The sequence below is a fragment of the Argentina silus genome (genome assembly GCF_951799395.1).
Source record: "Argentina silus genome assembly, chromosome: 11".
Lineage (NCBI taxonomy): Eukaryota > Metazoa > Chordata > Actinopteri > Argentiniformes > Argentinidae > Argentina > Argentina silus.
Genome location: NC_139665.1, coordinates 13486647 through 13507838, shown reverse-complemented (window position 1 = coordinate 13507838; position 21192 = coordinate 13486647). Strand labels below are relative to the sequence as shown.

The window sequence follows — 21192 nt, the reverse complement described above, 5'->3', positions numbered from 1 at the left end:
TAGACAGACAAACAAGTTATTTTCAATGACCAGTGATTTCAATGACCAGTTTGAGTACTGTGTACCTATTTCATCTTATTGCATGTCACTGTAGCAAAGGGATAGTTCTCCAAAGATGTATATTTTTTTATTCATCAAAACTCAATTAAAGAAACCAAGTGAAGTATAATTTGTATTTATTCATCCAGATAAATCATCAAAATGTCTATTGTTTGTCATCTAAATGTCTAGTTTTTCCCCATCAGATGTTGTTTAGTGTTCTTCTCTGGCTTCAGTAGAATGATGTAACATTTTGGAGCAAACAGGCAGAATAGCAAGCCAAAGCTGGAGGCTAGGATAGCAAAGATCTCAACCGCTACAGTGAACTTCCCAGGAGAGCTGACATAAGCTGGGATGAAGGCCAGCCACACGGCACAGAAGATCAGCATGCTGAAGGTGATGAACTTGGCCTCATTGAAGTTGCCGGGCAACTTGCGGGCCAGAAAAGCCAGGACAAAGCACAAGCACGCCTGGAGGCCGATGTATCCCAGAACGCACCAGAAAGCCAGGTTGGAACCCACGCTGCACTCTAGAATGATCTTAGAGCGTTGGTACTGGGTGTTTCTGGAGGGGAAGGGAGGGGCAGCAATGAGCCAGGCTGCACAGATCAGCACCTGAACCACAGTGCAGCTGAAGATGATGACCCTCTGCTGCTTGGGCCCCAGCCACTTCATAATGTTGTTGCCAGGCCTGGTGGCAGTGAAGGCAGCCAGGACCACCAGAGTCTTGCCCAGGATGCAGGAAATGCAAAGAGAGAAGGTGATGCTGAATGCGGTGTGACGAAGCATGCAGGACCAGGAAGTGGGCTTCCCGATGAACACCAGCGCACACAGGAAGCACAGAGTCAGGGTGAGCAGGATGAAGAAGCTCAGCTCTGAGTTGTTGATGCGGACGATGGGAGTGTTCCTGTTGTGGAAGAAGATCGCCAGGACGGTGGCGGTGAGACAAGCTCCCACTACAGCGATTACCGTCAGGGCTATCCCCATTGCATCATGGGTCAGGAACTCCACCACTTTGGGGATGCAAGCTGTTCCTTCTGCGTTTGACCAGAAGTCCTCAGGACATGGCGAACAGTCTATGGAATCTGGAAGAGTGAGAGAGTGAGAGTGAAGTGGTAAGTCCTTTTTTGACTTCAGAATGTGCTTTAATCTAGTTGTAAAGGAGACCACACAATGAATGCATCTGATAGCACAATACTATTAGTAATACTTGTAGCAGCTGTGGTGATTGCTTCATGGATCCCTCACCTGTCTCATTACTAATCTTGCCGCTGTCACATGGTACACAGTCAAAGCAGCACAGAGGCTCCCCTCGACGGACAGCCTTCCTGAATCCTGGAGTACAGCTGACACTGCACACGGACTCCAGCACCTGAACAACACAGAGACATGGCAGGTTAGACTTAGAGAGCAGATATGTGGGTCAGTTCACCTGAATGAGTGTGTGTTTGGATGGAATAGCAGCGTCTGTGAGAATGCATACCACTGGTCCATTGTAAATCTCTGAATAGCTCATATATTGAGCCTGAATTTTACCATTGGAAAAGGGATTCAATGAGAGCGAAAAAATTCAAGTGGAGCCAGACCCTGTGGTTACAGAGAAGTATGTTGTATCGCGGTGTCTGGGAATCAGGCTAACCAAAACTAGTGGCATAATTTCTAACTATTTTCTTTAGTAGCCTATATCCTCTTTGGCTTGTAACTAATAAGGACATATTCTATCCTAACTCTAATCAAAAATCCACTTACATCCAGCTCTCTCTACATCTGTAGGTAAACACAGAGTTTGAGCAGCTTGCCTTGCTCTGATGCTCAACCCATACAATCTTCTCATCATGGATCACCAGCTTCTTCCCAGCGTCCTTTGCTCCATCATACAGACCCACAGTCTCAAACCGGGGTTTTCCGTCTGCCCCCCTCTGCCAGTTCATCAGGTCATACGACGGGATGGAGTCTCCTTTCTGGTCAAAATTCACCTCTTCTCCAGATACATTAAAGGAGACATCCTGAAGATATTGCTGGACCTGTGATACATTAACATTTATGCTCTTTAGGGTATTAAACCGGCCTGAAAATTCTTATTTTAAATGTAAATACTTAAATGATTTGCATTATTTCTGCAGATAATAGCCAAAACAAAAATAACAACAAAAACATTTAATGTAACAGGTGCTGCTGGACATCTATGACTAGAGTACAGGGAGAGAGAGAAGTAGAGTTATCACATAGCCACACAAGATCATAAAAGGCTCTGTCACGGCAAACCCAAGCCTGGCCCGGCCCGGCCTGAATCAATTGTCAGAAAATCTGAACCTGATGTGACCAGTCAGGTTTGGGCTGAGTAATTGATCAACATATCAACAAATAAAGTGCATCTGAGTAGCTGCACTTGAAAAAAAAAAAAGGACTTTAAGCCAGATAAATATATATGCAGCATCATATTCAATGTATCAGACTGAAATGTACTATTATATTTTTTCATTCTCATGATTTACTCTCATGATTTACCTGCCAGGGGTGAATGTTGGTTCTGTGAGCACAGGAGTTGTTGTGGAAGGGCCCTCTCCCTGGCTGGCATTGGAGGAGGTTGTGTAGGGAGTGTGCTATGGCGTATACAGCCTTATATACATTGTAACTAATTCTGGGGCTGGAGGTGTTCATATAGGACGAGTGCTGCTCCAGTAGATTCTCCTGTCCTGAACAGGGGGGCAGTGAAGGGTTGGAGGGGGACGAGGAGGGAGAACAGCCATACAGGACTCCCCACAGCTCCTGCACCAGGGGGTTAGAGGGATACCTACCGGGGTTCACTGTTTGCAGGTAGCCCCCGAGCCCCGGAACCTTCCCTTTACGGATGGCAAACCCAATAGTCCCGTCCAGGAATGGGTAGCTCTCTGCCAGCACTGCCGCAGTCACCCAAGCCTCGCTGGCCACCCACTGGATGCCAGTGATGTTCTGCTTGCCAAACTCCTTGAAAACAGGAATTAACTCTCCATCTATGGAGAATACCACCACTACGCGGGCTTTGGAGGTCCGCATCACGTCCAGGATCTGCAGCACCCGCTGGTGGCTGTAGTCTTTGGGGATTATCTCACTATAGGCCAGGCACACATCTGTGTTCTGGATCTCCCTCTTCAGGCCCTGCAGGGCGAAGAGCCCATAGTCGTTTTCCTCTCTCACCACGCCAATCCACTTCCAGCCGAAGTGCTGCAGGAGCCGGGCGATGGCCTTGACCTGGTAGTCATCATTTGGTATCACACGGAAAAATGTGGGGAATTCCCTCTGGTTGCTCAAGCATGAGCAGGTGGAGAAATAGCTGATCTGTAAGAAAATGTTGCCTATTGAAAAAATTAAATGCATTTCTTGCAAACGTCTTTATCTGAATCAGTGTGTATCAATTCACGTAAGCATGACAACAGAATGTTTGAAAAAGTTGAGCAAAAGTTTTAATTGAAAGGAGAATAATGTAAATTCAGTTAATAGAAATTACAAAAATCATGCTGTAAATAAGATAATAAAACAGAATTAGAGAAGGAAAGTTAGTTTTATTGGTAGTAGAGGAAGTTTAGTGGTGAGATAGTTATATCTTTGAGATATCTTCAAGTAAGTTGAGTAGGATTTTGCTGACCATTGAAACCCAGGTTCAGTTGTACAATATGAACATTATCAAAATGATTTCCTCAGCTTTCTTAATTGAGAGTTTTGTGAACAACTGATGAATTTGGTTTGGTGTTCCTAGCTTCAACAGTGTGGTTCTAAGAATTGCAAATAACCTGTGGGTAGTTCAGTGGAGTGAGAGACTCGAGTCTTCAAGCTATAAGTAACTACTAAGTAATGTCCACTTAGCATTAATGTAGCCACCCTTCTTCCTGTACCAGTCTAAATAGTGTTGGTGATTAATTTCAGTTGAAGTAACAAGTTTTATGACTTATGGTTCTTATTATAAAAAAATATAACAATTTTGCAACATGCACTGCACCATGACAAAAACATCTCCACTTACAATCACTCACCATGGGGATTCTGAAGGGCTGCAGAATTCTGGATAGAACAATTGACTGGGATGACCCAGACTCCCCTACCACCGCGAGCAACGGGCCGGCACCAGAACACATAGGCCTTTGCTCCTCAGCCTGCCCATTCAGCATGGCCAGAACCGCTCTTTTGGCTGTGACGGGCGTGGCACACGAGTCGTAGATCTTGTAGCCCAGGGTGTGGTTGGGCAGCAGATGATGACTGTGGTTGATCTCCTCCACCGCCAGCCTCAACGTCTGAGCCCAACGGAAAGCCCGGGGGTCGAACCTATACACACACACACACACACACACACACACACACACACACACACACACACACACACACACACACACACATAATAAAGTGGTGTAGCTGAAAAAATAACAAAGAAGAAGAAGTAGATGAAGAGAGTATAAGAATAAGACCTATCTACACCTATTACGTTTCAAATTTGATCACAAATAATCCATATATTCATCCGATCATGAATTTTGCACCCATATGCTCATTTGTTCAGCGATACATCATGTCACCATCGTATTTCCTATTGGAATTAGCAGTCAATATCTGTACACTTGGCCCCAGTACAGGTACACTGTGTCCTCATCCCCCCAGGAAGGTGTGAAAGCATCTCCTCTGTAGTGAGTTTACACTGAAGCGAGCCTACACTCGTCACCTTCGGTCACCCAATGTGACAAACAAACAATCCGATCCCGATCACAAGATTCATTTGAATACAAGCCGAAGACAGATTTAAAAAAATAAAACACAGGCTAGAGAAAAAAAGGAGAAAACCAGACTTGATATAAAGTCTGTGCCTAAAGTGGTATTCATCCAGTAAGACACACTGATGTAATGCTGTGGCTCCAGACACACACTCCAGCAATACAAGCTGAGCTCACCCACGACACAGTGCTGCCAGGGGCTGGGTAGTGTAGTCTGTGGCAGGCAGCAGCACCCTGTGGTGAAGGGGGAAAATCCCCCCGATCATAAAGTCACCGTCTGCGGTAAACCCAGGCAGCTCAAACCCCCCCTGAGGAGAGCAGGTGGTCTGGACTGAAGAAGTCGGGGTTGAAGAGGCATCTGTCCGAGGGTAGGCAGAGACAAGGTAGAGCAGGGAGCACCACAGCATCTTCAGAGGCATCTTGGACACAGACTGGTCCAGCTAGGAGACAGACTAGGAGCAGGTCGGAGAGCACTGTTTTATACCCTCCACTATCGTCATTACCTCTCATTACGTTTGGTATCTCCCAGGATTTTCCATAAAAAATAGGCATCACATGACCTCATCCCTCCCTGCCCCAACCTCCCCAAACATGCTGTGTTTGATTTGGAGCACAGCAAGTGTGTTTAATTAAAAATGATATTGTCATTATTATTTTATTCACTGTAGTGTTAATATGGTGTCGTAGGAGGGTTATTCCATAAATTAGGGGGCCAATGACAGAGTTTTGTGGATGGAAAACTTGTGAGGGCTGTTCCAAAGACATTTATATTTAACATGCAATTTTTTCTATGTGATTGCATTGAAATGTAGTGCAACATAGATGCTACATAGATATGCTATAAAAGGCTGACACACCACTTCTGAAGGTGTTATGAAGTGTTAATGTCAGATGTTATGAATGCCCCTTTCATAGAAAGAGTTTAGTAAACAGTATGTTTTGAGTAATTGTCTTCCTGTCTTACTGTAAATTGGAGGCACTTGCTTGTACTCAAGCAAACAAGATGTTTCTGTATACTACATGTGTACATTATTCTGCTGCCATCAGCAGTTACATCATCAGTTTAGACAAGTTAGCCAGTTCTAGTGGCAGCTGTTCTGTACATGCCCAAAACCTTGGACAGATAATTTTTTCTCCAAACTTCCCTCTTGCAATCGCTCAGGTACATGATAATATTTGCTATAGTCCCATTACTTACATAAGGCACTGTATATGCATTACTTACAGAAGGCACTGTATATGCATTCCTATGTGAGAATTCCCAATACTTCTCTTAAAAGTAATGACTGATTATAAGACGCGAGATGAATGTTTGCTTGATGAATTACTTGTTTCAACTCTTTCTGGTATAGTTCTCCCTTAGGGTACTGCCTTTTTTATGAACAAGGACACATACACACACACCATTAAGTTGATGTCCATTAAATACATTTCAACAAAGTTGATGTCTTCATGTATGATCATGGAAAATTCATGTATGATCATGGATGTTTCTTATTCTGAAATAAAATGAAACAATGATAATGGGATTAAATGTTGATGTGTTATCATGCACTCCAAGAACACATCTGAGTAAAGCAAATAGGAGGCAAATAAGATGTCAAACAAGTTAATTGTGATACATGCTTTAAAAATATGAACATGCAGCACAACTTACTTTTCATGTGTATGTTTTCCGCTTAGTCAAGTTCGTGCAATTTGAAGATATTTTGTGAGAAATAACACTGTCACATGAAATCAAACTCAAAAGCAAATACAATATTTAATGCAGAGGTTCAGATATGACATATTCATACCATCAATTACTTAATTAAACTGTCGTTTGTTCATGGCTTTCTGCATGACATGTTTCTTGGTGTTTTTCTCTGGTTTGATAAATATTATATAACATTTTGGGGCAAAAATGCAAATCAATCAAGACAAAATGGCAAAGGTTTCAACAAAGATCTCAACAGGCAGGCTCCCAGCAGGGACACCACAGTAAGAACAATTCCCATTGGTTCGTGATAAGACAGGAACTCAACTGTTTTCAGAATGCAACTGTCTCTCCTCTCGTTTGACCAGTACTCCTGTGGACACGGGGTGCTACTTCATCTTATTGCATGTCACCGTAGCAAAGGGATTGTTCTCCCAAGATATTTTTTCATTCATCAAAACTCAATAAAGTAACCAAGTGAAGTGTAATTTGTATTTATTCTTCCAGATAAATCATCAAAATGTCTATTTTTTTGTCATCTAAATGTCTAGTTTTTCCCCATCAGATGTTGTTTAGTGTTCTTCTCCGGCTTCAGTAGAATGATGTAACATTTTGGAGCAAACAGACAGAATAGCAAGCCAAAGCTGGAGGCCAGAATAGCAAAGATCTCAACCGCTACAGTGAACTTCCCAGGAGAGCTGACATAAGCTGGGATGAAGGCCAGCCACACGGCACAGAAGATCAGCATGCTGAAGGTGATGAACTTGGCCTCATTGAAGTTGCTGGGCAGCTTGCGGGCCAGAAAGGCCAGGACAAAGCACAAGCACGCCTGGAGGCCGATGTATCCCAGAACGCACCAGAAAGCCAGGTTGGAACCCACGCTGCACTCTAGAATGATCTTAGAGCGTTGGTACTGGGTGTTTCTGGAGGGGAAGGGAGGGGCAGCAATGAGCCAGGCTGCACAGATCAGCACCTGAACCAGGGTGCAGCTGAAGATGATGACCCTCTGCTGCTTGGGCCCCAGCCACTTCATAATGTTGTTGCCAGGCCTGGTGGCAGTGAAGGCAGCCAGGACCACCAGAGTCTTGCCTAGGATGCAGGAGATGCAAAGAGAGAAGGTGATGCTGAATGCGGTGTGACGTAGCATGCAGGACCAGGAAGTGGGCTTCCCAATGAAGACCAGCGCACATAGAAAGCACAGAGTCAGGGTGAGCAGGATGAAGAAGCTCAGCTCCGAATTGTTGATGCGGACGATGGGTGTTTTCCTGTTGTGGAGGAAGACCACCAGGATGGCGGCGGTGAGACAAGCTCCTACTACAGCGATTACCGTCAGGGCTATCCCCATTGCATCATGGGACAGGAACTCCACCACCTTGGGGATGCAAGCTGTTCCTTCTGCATTTGACCAGAAGTCCTCAGGACATGGCGAACAGTCTATGGAATCTGGAAGAGTGAGAGAGTGAGAGTGGTAAGTCCTTTTTTACATCAGAAAGTGCTTTAATCTAGTTGTAAAGGAGACCATACAATGAATGCATTTGATAGCACAATACTATTGGTAATACTTGTAGGAGCTGTGGTGATTGCTTCATGGATCCCTCACCTGTCTCATTACTAATCTTGCCGCTGTCACATGGTACACAGTCAAAGCAGCACAGAGGCTCCCCTCGACGGACAGCCTTCCTGAATCCTGGAGTACAGCTGACACTGCACACGGACTCCAGCACCTGACCAACACAGAGACATGGCAGCTTAGACTTAGAGAGCATATATGCGGGTCAGTTCACCTGAATGAGTGTGTGTTTGGATGTAATAGCAGTATCTGTGAGAATGCATACCACTGGTCCATTGTAAATCTCTGAATAGCTCATATATTGAGCCTGAATTTTACCATTGGAAAAGGGATTCAATGAGAGCGAAAAAATGTATGTGGAGCTAGACCCTGTGGTTGTACATACATGTTGTATGTTGTATCGCGGTGATCAGGCTAACCAAAATTAGTGGCATGATTTAAAACTATTTTCTTTAGTAGCCTATATCCTCTTTGGCTTGTAATTAATAAGGACATATTCTATCCTAACTCTAATCTAAGATCCACTTACATCCAGCTCTCTCTACATCTGTAGGTAAACACAGAGTTTGAGCAGCTTGCCTTGCTCTGATGCCCAACCCACACAATCTTCTCGTCCTGGATCACCAGCTCCTTCCCAGCGTCCTTTGCTCCATCATACAGACCCACAGTCTCAAACCGGGGTTTTCCGTCTGCCCCCCTCTGCCAGTTCATCAGGTCATACGACGGGATGGCGTCTCCTTTCTGGTCAAAATTCACCTCTTCTCCAGATACAGTAAAGGACACATCCTGAAGGTACTGCTGGACCTATTTTCACATGAAATGTATGCTAGTTAGGGTTTTAAATGGCGGTGGATATGCAATATGAAAATTACTTATTTTAAATGTCATTTAAGCTGGATCTCTCTCTCTCTCTCTTTATATATATATATATATATATATATATATATATACACTCACTGATCACTTTATTAGGAACGCTATACTAATACTGGATAGAGCCTCCCAATTCCACAATATGTTGGAAACATACCTTTGAGATTCTGGTCTATGATGGCTAGATTGCATCACACAATTCCTGCAGATTTTTCAGGTGCACTTTCAAGCTGTGAATCTCCCGTTCTACCACATCCCAAAGGTGTTCTATTGGATTCAGATCTGGTGACTGGGAAGGCCACTGAAGAACACTGAACTCATTGTCATGTTCATGAAACCAGTTTGAGACGACTTTTGCTTTGTGACATGGTGCATTATCATGTTGGAAGTAGCCATTAGAAGATGGGTAAATTGTGGCCATTAAGGGATGCACATGGTCAGCAACAATACTCAAATAGGCTGTGGCATTCAAGCGATGATTGATTGATATTAATGGAAAACATTCCCCACACCATTACACCACCTCCACCATGAGAAGGTGTACAGATTTTCCTAATAAAGTGCTTGTTGAGTGTATATCATATTCAGTGTATCAGACTGGAAAGTACTGTACAAAATGTTGTCATTCTCATGATTTACTCTCATGATTTACCTGCCAGGGGTGAATGTTGGTGCTGTGAGCACAGGAGTTGTTGTGGAAGGGCCCTCTCCCTGGCTGGCATTGGAGGAGGTTGTGTAGGGAGTGTGCTATGGCGTATACAGCCTTATATGCATTGTAACTAATTCTGGGGCTGGAGGTGTTCATATAGGATGAGTGCTGCTCCAGTAGAGTCTCCTGTCCTGAACAGGGGGGCAGTGAAGGGTTGGAGGGGGACGAGGAGGGAGAACAGCCATACAGGGCCCCCCACAGCTCCTGCACCAGGGGGTTAGAGGGGTACCTACCGGGGTCCACCGTTCGCAGGTAGCCCCCGAGCCCCGGAACCTTCCCTTTACGGATGGCAAACCCAATAGTCCCGTCCAGGAATGGGTAGCTCTCTGCCAGTACTGCCGCAGTCACCCAAGCCTCGCTGGCCACCCACTGGATGCCAGTGATGTTCTGCTTGCCAAACTCCTTGAGGAAGGGAAATAACTCTCCATCTCCAGAGAATACCACCACTATATGGGCTTTGGATGTCCGCATCACATCCAGGATCTGCAGCACTCGCTGGCGGCTGTAGTCTTTGGGGATCATTTCGTCGTAGGCCAGGCACACATCTGTGTTCTGGATCTCCCTCTTCAGGCCCTGCAGGGCGAAGTGCCCATAGTCGTGGTCCTCCCTTACCACGCCGATCCACTTCCAGCCGTAATGCTGCAGGAGCCGGGCGATGGCCTTGACCTGGTAGTCGTCATTTGGTACCACACGGAAAAATGTGGGAAATTCCCTCCGGTTGCTCAGGCATGAGCAGGTGGAGAAATAGCTGATCTGTAAGAAAAATGTTGCCTATTGAAATGTATTTCTTGCAAACATCTTTATTTGAATCAGTGTGTATCAATTCACGTAAGTATGACAAAGGGATGTTTGAAAAAGTTGAGCAAAAATTTAAATTGAAAATAGAATGACGTAAATTCAATAAATATAAATGTAAATGTCATCATGCTGTAAACAAGATAATAAAATAGAATTAGAAAAGGACTTTTTTTTTTATTGGTAGTGGATGAAGTTTAGTGACAGTTCTATCTTTGAGATATCTTCCAGTAAGAAAAATAGGATTTGGTGACCATTGAAACCCAGGTTAAGTTGTACAATATGAACAGTATCAAAATGATTTATTCAGCTTTCTTAATTGAGAGTTTTGTGAACATCATGCATTTGGTTTGGTGTTCCTAGCTTCAACAGTGTGGTTCTAAGAATTGCAAAGAGCCTGCGGGTAGTTCAGTGGAGTGAGACACTCGAGTCTTCAAACTATAAGTAACTACTAAGTAACAATAACTCAGCATTTAGTCACTCTTCTTCCTGTACCAGTCTAAATAGTGTTGGTGATTCATTTCAGTTGAAGTAACAAGTTTTATGACTCATGGTTCTTATTATAAAACAGCCAATTTTGCAACATACAGTGCCTTCGGAAAGTATTCAGACCCCTTCACTTTTTCCACATTTTGTTGTGTTATAGACTCAATTTAAAATGGATTAAATTAAAAGAATTTGCCATCAATCCACACACAATACCCCAGAATGACAAAGTGAAAACAGGTTTTTAGAAATTTCAGTAAATTTATTAAAATTGAAATACACAAATACCTCATGTACATACAGTAAGTAGTCAGACCCTTTGCTATGACACTCTTAAAATTAGCTAAAATGCAAAAATGTCATCAACAAATCACTCAATAAGTTGAATTGAGTCCATCTTAATGCAAGGATAATAGTTCATGTAATTTTGGAAGTAATATATTTGTTTTTATAGGTTCTCTGATTTGCATAGGAATGATTTACACAGTGTGTGGATCAGGTTGTCATTCCAAACTGAGCAAATGGAGAGGAACAAAACTGCTCAGGAATGCGACCCTGAGTCCTGGGGAGACTTACAAAAATCTAGAAAGTTGAATGGTGTAGAGGAAAAAGCACAGTCGATGGGACAATCGATCATCAATCATCTCAGTCACTCTACAAAATTGGTTTATAACCAAGTGGCCAAAAAAATTCCTTAATGGAAAATAATCTCATATCCATAATTGTGTTTGCAGCAATGAATTCAGGTGATACAGCAAAGAAAGTGGCTAGAAATGTGTTTATTTGGTTTTACTACAAAGCATTAAGTTTAGTGCAAATCCAGCACATGCAATGCAGTTTCCACACCATCTCTCGTGTGAAGAATAGTGGTAACTGCATCAAGTTATGGTTATGTTTGTCACTGGCAGGGACTGGGTAATTTGTCAGGATCAAGAGAAAATTATGAAATTTGGTAGTGACATCCTAATCTACACAGTGTGTAATTGATTCCTATGCAAATCAGAGACCCTATAAAAACAAAGATATTAATTCCAAAATTACATGAACTATTATCTTTGCATTAAGATGGACTCAATTCAACTTATTGAATGATTTGTTGATGACATTTTTGCATTTGTTAATTTACTGAAAAACCTGTTTTTGCTTTTTTCTGGGGTATTGTGTATGGATTGATGGCAAATTATTTTAATTTAATCCATAATATCATAAATTGAGTCTATAACACAACAAAATGTGGAAAAAGTGAAGAATACTTTCTGAAGGCACTGTACACAGCTCCACTTACAATCACTCACCATGGGGATTCTGAAGGGCTGCAGAGTTCTGGATACAACAATTGACTGGGATGACCCAGACTCCCCTACCACCGCGAGCAACGGGCCGGCACCAGAACACATAGGCCTTTGCTCCTCAGCCTGCCCATTCAGCATGGCCAGAACCGCTCTTTGGGCTGTGATGGGCGTGGCACACGAGTCGTAGATCTTGTAGCCCAGGGTGTGGTTGGGCAGCAGATGATGACTGTGGTTGATCTCCTCCACCGCCAGCCTCAACGTCTGAGCCCAACGGAAAGCCCGGGGGTCGAACCTATACACACACACACACACACACACACACACACACACACACACACACACACACACACACACACACACACACAGTTAGAGAACATATACAGTGCCCTGTGTAAGTAATGGGACAGTGAAGCATGTTTCTATTGCTATGGTATAGGTTTTTATTTAAGTGTTTAAGGGTACATATATTTTTGTACATCGAAATTACAACACTTTTTCACTTTTTATACATAGTCCCCCTATTTCAGGGCACCAAAAGTAATGGGACAGATTCATATAATGTCCAAATTAAGCACTGATCCTTTGCATGCAATTACTGCCTGAAGACTGTGACCCACTGACCCCACCAGACGCTGGGTATCTTCTCTGATGATGCTCTGCCAGGCCTTTTTTTTAGGTCATGAGGAAATTAAATGCATGTTCAATTAGATTTTCAATTACACAATCTGAAGATTGACTTGCAAACACTCTGATACATATTCATATTAATAATATTATAATATATAATATTTGTCTTATCTGTCCACAATACTTTTTTCCAGACCTCTGCAGGCTTTTTTTCTTTTCAGTGATGTTCCAAACTGTTGATTTTCGCAAGTATAAGATGTTTCATCCTAATAATGGCTTCCTTGACTTTAGTTGACACCTCTTTGGCCCTCATGTTGACAGACATCAATAGCACACTCCAAAAGCAAATGAAAAGCCTAAAATCAATACTTGACATTGACAGCTATGTTGTGCCTGCACCAATGATGTACAGAAACACATCTGACTAACCAGAAACTGTCCAATTACTTTTGATGCCCTGAAATATCTCTACTTTAACCTCATAGAGAGAGAGGAAAGGAGAGGGGAGATGGGAGGATAACATAGAGTAGACGAAAAAAAGAACAAAGAAGAAGAAGTAGTTGAGGAGAGTATAACAATAAGACCTGTCTACACCTGGTGGCAAAAATATAATAATAATACAAATAATCAAAATATTCATCCGATCATGAATTTTGCATCCACATGCCCATTTTGTTCAGCGATACATCCTGTCATCATCATATTTCCTAACATTATTAGCGGTCAATGTTTGGACACTTGGCCCCAGTACAGGTACAACGTGTCCTCATCCACCCAAGGAGGTGTGAAAGCATCTACAGCGAGTTTACACTGTAGAGAGTCTACACTTGTCACCTTCGGTCACCCAATGTGACCCCAATCTGATCCCGATCACACCATGCATTTGAATACAAGCCAAAGACAGATTTAAAAAAATAAAACACAGGGGGGAGAAAAAAAGGAGAAAACCAGACTTGATATAAAGTCTGTGCCCACAAGTGGTATTTATCCAGTAAGACGCACTGAATGTAATGCTGTGGCTCCAGACACACACTACAGCAATACAAGCTGAGCTCACCCACGACACAGTGCTGCCAGGGGCTGGGTAGTGTAGTCTGTGGCAGGCAGCAGCACCCTGTAGTGAAGGGGAAAAATCCCCCCGATCATAAAGTCACCGTCTGCGGTAAACCCAGGCAGCTCAAACCCCCCCTGAGGAGAGCAGGTGGTCTGGACTGAAGAAGTCGGGGTTGAAGAGGCGTCTGTCCGAGGGTAGGCAGAGACAAGGTAGAGCAGGGAGCACCACAGCATCTTCAGAGGCATCTTGGACACAGACTGGTCCAACTAGGAGACAGACTAGGAGCAGGTCGGAGAGCACTGTTTTATACCCTCCACTATCGTCATTACCTCTCATTACGTTTGGTATCTCCCAGGATTTTGCATCAATAATAGGCATCACATGACCTCATCCCTCCCTTCCCCGACCTCCCCCAAACATGCTGCGTTTGATTTGGAGTACAGCAAGTGTGTTTAATTAAAAATGATATTGTCATTATTATTTTATTCACTGTAGTGTTAACATGGTGTCGTAGGAGGGTTATTCCATAAATTAGGGGGCCAATGACAGTGGAGTTTTGTGGATGGAAAACTTGTGAGAGCTGTTCCAATGACATTTATATTTAACATGCAATTTATTTTTTCTTTGTGATTGCATCGAAATATAGTGCGACATAGATGCATATGTGACATAGATGTTACATACATATGCTATAAAAGGCTGACACACCACTTCTGAAGGTGTTATGAAGTGTTAATGTAAGATGTTATGAATGCCCCTTTCATACAAAGAGTTTTGTAAACAGTATGTTTTGGGTAATTGTCTTCCTGTCTTCATGTAAATTGGAGGCATTTGCTTGTACTCGAGCAAACAAGATGTTTCTGTATACTACATGTGTACATTATTCCTCTGCCATCAGCAGTTACACCATCAATTAAGGCAAGTTAACCAATTCTAGGACACAGTTCTCTTGGACACATAAACCCTCATCATTAAATACATTCCAGCAAAGTTGAAAATTCATCGATGTTCATGTATGTTTCTTATTCTGAAATCAAATTAAACAATGATAATGGATTAAATGTTGATTTATTATCATGCACTCCAAGAACACATTTGAGTAAAGCAAATAGGAGGCGAATAAGAATGCTTTCAATGTATGAGCATGCAGCACAACTTTTCATGTGTATGTTTTGCGCTGTTAGTCAAGTTCATGCAATTTGAAGATATTTTGTGAGAAATAACACTGTCACATGAAATCAAACTCTAAAACAGATACAATATTTAATGCAGAGGTTCAGATATGACATATTCATACCATAAATTACTTTGACTTGCTGTATAAATCACTGTCGTTTGTTCATAGCTTTCAGCATGACATGTTTCTTGGTGTTTTTCTCTGGTTTGATAAATATTATATAACATTTTGGGGCAAAAATGCAAATCAATAACCCAAAGGCGGAAGACAAAATGGCAAATATCTCCACAGCTACAGTGAGCTTCCCAGGAGAGCTGACATAAGCTGGGATAAAGGTGATCCAGACTGCACAGAATATGAGCATGCTGAAGGTGATGAATTTGGCTTCATTGAAGTTATCTGGCAGTTTCCGAGCCAGGAACGCCAGAACCAAGCATATCCCTGCCAGAATCCCAATGTACCCTAACACAGCATAGAACGCAGCCTCAGATCCTGCATTACACTCTAGAACAATCTTCCTATTGCTGTACTTGAACACCCTCTCAGGGAAAGGTGGGCTCAGATTAAGCCAGAGCACGCAGATGAAGATCTGAACCACCGTGCACGAGCACACTATGATCCTCTGCTGGGCAGGCCCGAACCTCCCCGCCATTTTGTTACCGGGCAAGGTGGCCGTGAAAGCTGTCACCACCACTATCGTCTTGCCCAGGACACAGGATATGCAAAGGGCAAAGGTCACGCCGAAGGTAGTGTGGCGCAGCATGCAGGTCCAGACAGTGGGCCTCCCGATGAAGGTGAGGGGGCAGAGAAAACAAAGGAAGAGAGAGATCAACAACAGGGAGCTGAGCTCGGAATTACTGGCCTTAATCACGGGCGTTTCCCTGTGGTGGATGAAGACTGACATGGTGGCCAGTGATAGACAGGCTCCCAGCAGGGACACCACAGTAAGAGCAATTCCCATTGGTTCGTGATAAGACAGAAACTCAACTGTTTTCAGAATGCAACTGTCTCTCCTCTCATTTGACCAGTACTCCTGTGGACACGGGGTGCAGTCTGCTGCTCCTGGGTGACACACAAATGAAACATCAGATCTTACTACTCTTGTGATATTTACAGCAGAGTTACATACATGAGAATGGAGTATGTATTTGTTCATGATGCATGTGTGCATGTCTGATAATGTTTTCAGTACTATACAGTGCCCTGTGTAAGTAAGGGGACAGTGAAGCATGTTTTCTTCTTTTGGTTCTACACTCCAAATCAAACAATTACTGTGAGGCTAAAGTGGAGATTCTCAGCTTTGATTTGATTGCATTTGCATACCACATTGGTCTCACCATTCAGATGGTATTTGCATACACATAGGTTTCACCATTCACTTTTTAATGCATTGTTCCCCTATTTCAGGCCTGTCAAGTCTATTGTCCCATCACTTTCAGATACCTGGACTATGCATAAAAAAGTCATTTCTGAATGGTGAAACTAATATGTACACAAATACCATCAAAGCTGAGAATTACCCTTACCCTAACCCTAATCAGTATTAGGTTACTATACATTTTCTACCCAACCCTGGATATGTGTCATACTGCACCTGTTGAGTTGGCGATTGCCCCATCAGCACAGGGGATGCAATCAAAGCAGCAGATAGGTTTTCCTTTGATTTGGGCTTTTCTAGTTCCGGCTGGGCAGACGTTAGAACACACTGCTTTTGGAATCTGACAAGAAAAACTAAACATGACATATAACCATTCCAAAACCAAGATTATGTATGTTATTATGGAGTATAAAATTGACTAAATGTTTTGTGGTGGTATTAAGTGGTATTTTGTGGTGGTATTAAGTGGTATTTTGTGGTGGTATTGAGATGTTATAACTATGAAAATCATATTTCTGTGTATGAAACTAACTAGGTTATAAGATAATTTGCTCTGAAAGAGACTGACTGCTGTACCATTTTCCCTGTCCTCCAGACAATGTCCTCTTCCTGGATGCTGAGCTCATAGTCCTCATTAGCAGATCCAGAGCCAAAGTGTCCCACAGTAACATGCTGCACCTGCCCATCCCTCATCTGCCAGTTGATGATGTCATAGGAGGCAGGGGGGTCCCCCTTCTCATCGAAGAATACAGCCTCCCCAAACTGGTTTATGAATCGCACCGTCTGTAGGTGATCACTGACCTGAACAATGAGAGGAGAGATTTAAGGTAGAATGGATAAGAGTGGGACATGGGAAAAGATAGCTGTGTTGTACTGTTAGTCAATATCTAGAGCATATTCATTTAGGAGACATATATTTAACTTAATCCATGTCAAAGTGAACTCAAAACATAGGCTAATAAGAAATTACATTACATGTCCCCTCTCAATTCACCTAAAAATACAGCACCAGTATATTTGTTTATCAATGATTTTATTATTCACCTCTTTGGGCTGAATCTGTGATATATTCACACATGGTCTCACTGGGGTTCCCCCCTCTCTTTGGCAAAATATTAAACTATGCAGGGCGTGTGCAATAGCATAAACTGCCTTATAGACATTATAGGACACCCTCAGCTGTGTGACATTGAAGAAGACATCCTGTGAATCCACGAGTGACTCTGCTCCGGTGCACATTTTACCGCCCTCCTGAGTGCCTGGGGGGTCACCAGGCAAATGCGTCTGACAGCCTACCATCTTCTCCCAGAAATCCCTTACAAAGGCAGCCTCTGGGTCAGTGAAAGGACTGATGCTCAGTAGGAAGGGTCGTAGTTTTGGGATGGCCATCTTGCGCACCACAAATCCAATGGCACCACCAAAGGAGCGGTATATCTCAGGTGTGGAGGGTCGGGCAGCAGTGATCCAGGCTTCACTTGCGATCCACTGAATGCCTGTGATGTTTTGTCTCACAACCTCCTTCATCAGAGGGTAAAGATCCCCCTCCGGCACAAACGCCAGGATGACTTTCACTGTTGATTGCTTGATCATATCCACAACATCCAATATTTTATCCCTGGAGTACGTCCGCAAAACTGTCCCTACGAACGCGATGCAAACCCCCAGCTTCTTAACCTCCTCAGTGAAGGCTAGGACCCCATTTCGACCGTAATCGTTATCTGACTGTATTGCCCCAATCCAGCTCCAGTCAAAACGTTTGACCAGGGCTGCTAAAGCCTTGGCCTGGTAGTAGTCACTGGGGATAGTGCGGAAAAATGTGGGGTATTTAGTCCTGTCACTCAGGCACGCACATGTGGAGAAGTAACTGACCTGATGAATGGAAATGCAAAATGCAGAGAAATGAATGGGTAATAATGTAAACAAAATATCATGAAACAAAACTTAAAACTCAAAACTTAAAACAAAAATTGTATTGAGAACTCATTGTAAATCTTTGTATCATTTTGAGCACTTCACTTTGTAATTATACTGTGAGAACAAACTCAGCAAATAAACATTTGATTTAATATCATATTGCTTTTTCTCTTTTTCTTGTGAGACTCACATTACAAATCGAGGAGACCTTACCATTGGCACTCTGAATGGTCCGAGGGTTCCAGCCACAGCTAAGGATTGAGATGACCCGGATTCTGCTATGAGGGCAGATATAGGAGGGGGACATGGGGAAGCAGTAGCCTCTATCTCCTCTGGACTGCTAACCAGCGTTAATGCAGCACGTAAAGTATTGGTGGGAGATGCACATGAGTTAAGGATCCTGTAGCCCAGGGATATATTGGGCAGTAGATTATCATCGTTGTTGATCTCTTCAATCGCAAACATCATTACTTGTGTCCAGCGAAAAGCGCGCAGGTCAAATCTGAAACAAGGTTTTGAAGAGTAGAAAAGGCTATGGCAATACAAGAAAAGGAGTTAAACAACAGAATGAACAGGGGATGAGAGAGAGAGAGAGAGAGAGAGAGAGAGACATACACAACCTTTATCTTATGATCCGGACATGTTTGGCACACTTACCCAGCACACTTCACCTCAGGTGGCTCGTTCACAAAAGACGTCTTGCTGTGCACCTGTTTGTGGAAAACTGGAAAAATGCCCCCTATCATGATATCTCCCGACCTAAACAAACTAGGCATGTCAAACCTGCCCAACAATTCACAGGCAAGGGCTGTGTGAAGGCAGAGCAATGGCAGGTAGTAGAGTATGCCCCTCTCTAGTCCACACATGATCGCTCAGCATTTTTTGAGGAGGATCAGGGCAACGTCTTGGTCTTATATACAACCCTACTCCTTTTGGTGATATGCCTCTAGACTGCGGAGGGAGGAGTACATGCTGGAAACCCGGCTTGGCACAGCTCCCTTAGGGCACAACAATCTTAGATTGACACTACTTGGAAAAGACCAAGGGTACTGATATTATTCCACACACACACTTTATCAATGCATGTTTGTGTCAACATCTTTACCTTGCTTTTGCATGTTTCACTGAATATTCAGTAGGCCCACACAATAGTCTCTGCTTTCAGACATTAACACTGTATCAGTTCGGTTTTGACATTTTGGATTATTTAAGTTGTTTTCTTTCTTTCTTGTATGCCTTTTTTGTTGTTGAGCAGCAGAGAGCAGCTGTAGTTCACATAACTGCATGCCAGATGATTTATTTAGTCATGCCACCATGTGGTTAGAAGTGGAGTACTGTATGTCAGTAATTTCTTTAAAAATTAAGGAGAAGAGAGAGAGAGAGAGAGAGAGAGAGAGAGAGAGAGAGAGAGAGAGAAAGAGAGAGCAAGCTATATTTCATTGTATTTTCTTTCTTTCTTTCTTTTTTACATTTTTTACATTTACTTATCACTTGTAACGTTTTGTCCGGTTTCTTAGTTTATGTTTGTCTTTGTTTCATGTGATTCATTTTTTTCATTGTTTCATGTGATTGACTTTTTGCCTACCCCTTTTCGGATTATTTGCTTAACAAATAACTTACTTAGCTAATGCAGCAAATGTAGCCTACTGGACAACCTGACTCAAACAGAGAGGAGTCAAATGTCCAGATTATGCACTCATGTTTAGTATTTGGTTGACAATCCTTTGCATGCAATAACTGCCTGAAGTCTGTGACCCATTGATCCCAAGAGACACTGGGTATGTTCTCTGATTATGCTCTGTCAGGCCTGTACTGCAGCCATCTTCAGTTGTTTGTTTTGAGGTCTTTTTGCCTAAAATCCTATCAGGAAATGAAATGCATGTTCAACTCAATTTAAATCTGAAGACTGACTTGGCCAGTCATGACTGTAACCCCGAAAAACTCCCTAGTTGCTATGGCAGTATGTTTGGGGTGATTGTCTTACTTTTTGATTTGGAGGCATTTGCTTGCATCGAGCAGACAATATGTTTCTGTACACTTCAGAATACATTCTGCTGCTGCTGTCAGCAGTTACAATCATCAATTAAGAAAAGTTAGCAAGTTCTAGTGGCAGCTAGTGGCAGCTACGTGCCCAAACATAACACCCCCTGTTTCACAGATGAGGTGGTACACTATAAATCTTGGACAGATCCTTTTTTCTCCAAACATTTCCTCTTGCAATCTGTGTGAAGTGAATGTGTAAGTGAAGGGCAATATATTTGATTAATATTGCTCTGTTTTCATGGTGTGACGTCATATTCCATAGTCTACCTTTAAGTCACAAAACATCACAAAACATATAGCCATTGCATAGCTAAAATTAAAATTCTCTCAGTGTCAAATAACTATTATAATATATTTTTTCAATTGTAGAGGTTCAACGAAATCTTGTATGTTTGCTGCACTGCTGGCTAGAAGTCAATGTGGTATGCTAAGTAAGGTTTTCTTGCTGAAGAGAGCATATGCCAAGTAAAGTAACAGGAGCAACAAAAAGGACAACTGTTGCTAGCTTCTGATTTAGCAGACAAATTAAAGGTTTCAGAAGTATAGTTTTTTTCAAGAGTAAACATATAAATCAATGGAGTGAAGATGAAGAGAAACAAAGCAGCCAAGTAGATGATTAACATACATATTTATTCAACATTGAGCACATAACAGCACAATTGTTTAGTATATTCATATTACAGATGTTCAATGAATGATTAATGGAAGAAATTAATGCCAGCTGTTTGCTAGATGCTGCATATGAATAACAAAACAATTAGCTACCTTGAAGATATTAAAGTAAACTATCGGTTAGGCTTA

General features: G+C 42.6%; 2 protein-coding genes across 2 annotated transcripts; both read right to left on the bottom strand.

Annotated features, from left to right (window-relative positions):
• Positions 1-227: 227 nt before the first annotated feature.
• LOC310812551 (extracellular calcium-sensing receptor-like) lies at positions 228-5196 on the bottom strand (the record flags this gene model as incomplete). Its single annotated transcript, XM_083681172.1, has 6 exons — positions 228-1123; positions 1287-1410; positions 1838-2062; positions 2547-3356; positions 4049-4337; positions 4955-5196. 6 exons carry the CDS (start codon positions 5194-5196, stop codon positions 228-230), a joined length of 2586 nt encoding a protein of 861 aa, XP_083537298.1.
• Positions 5197-7020: 1824 nt separating this feature from the next.
• On the bottom strand, positions 7021-19094 carry LOC310812550 (uncharacterized protein; the record flags this gene model as incomplete). Its single annotated transcript, XM_083681171.1, has 12 exons — positions 7021-7916; positions 8074-8171; positions 8573-8847; positions 9569-10378; positions 12202-12490; positions 13883-14145; positions 15226-16118; positions 16651-16774; positions 17011-17235; positions 17479-18303; positions 18562-18850; positions 19006-19094. The coding sequence occupies 12 exons, from the start codon at positions 19092-19094 to the stop codon at positions 7021-7023; spliced, it is 5076 nt and encodes a 1691-aa protein (XP_083537297.1).
• Between the last annotated feature and the right edge of the window lie 2098 nt (positions 19095-21192).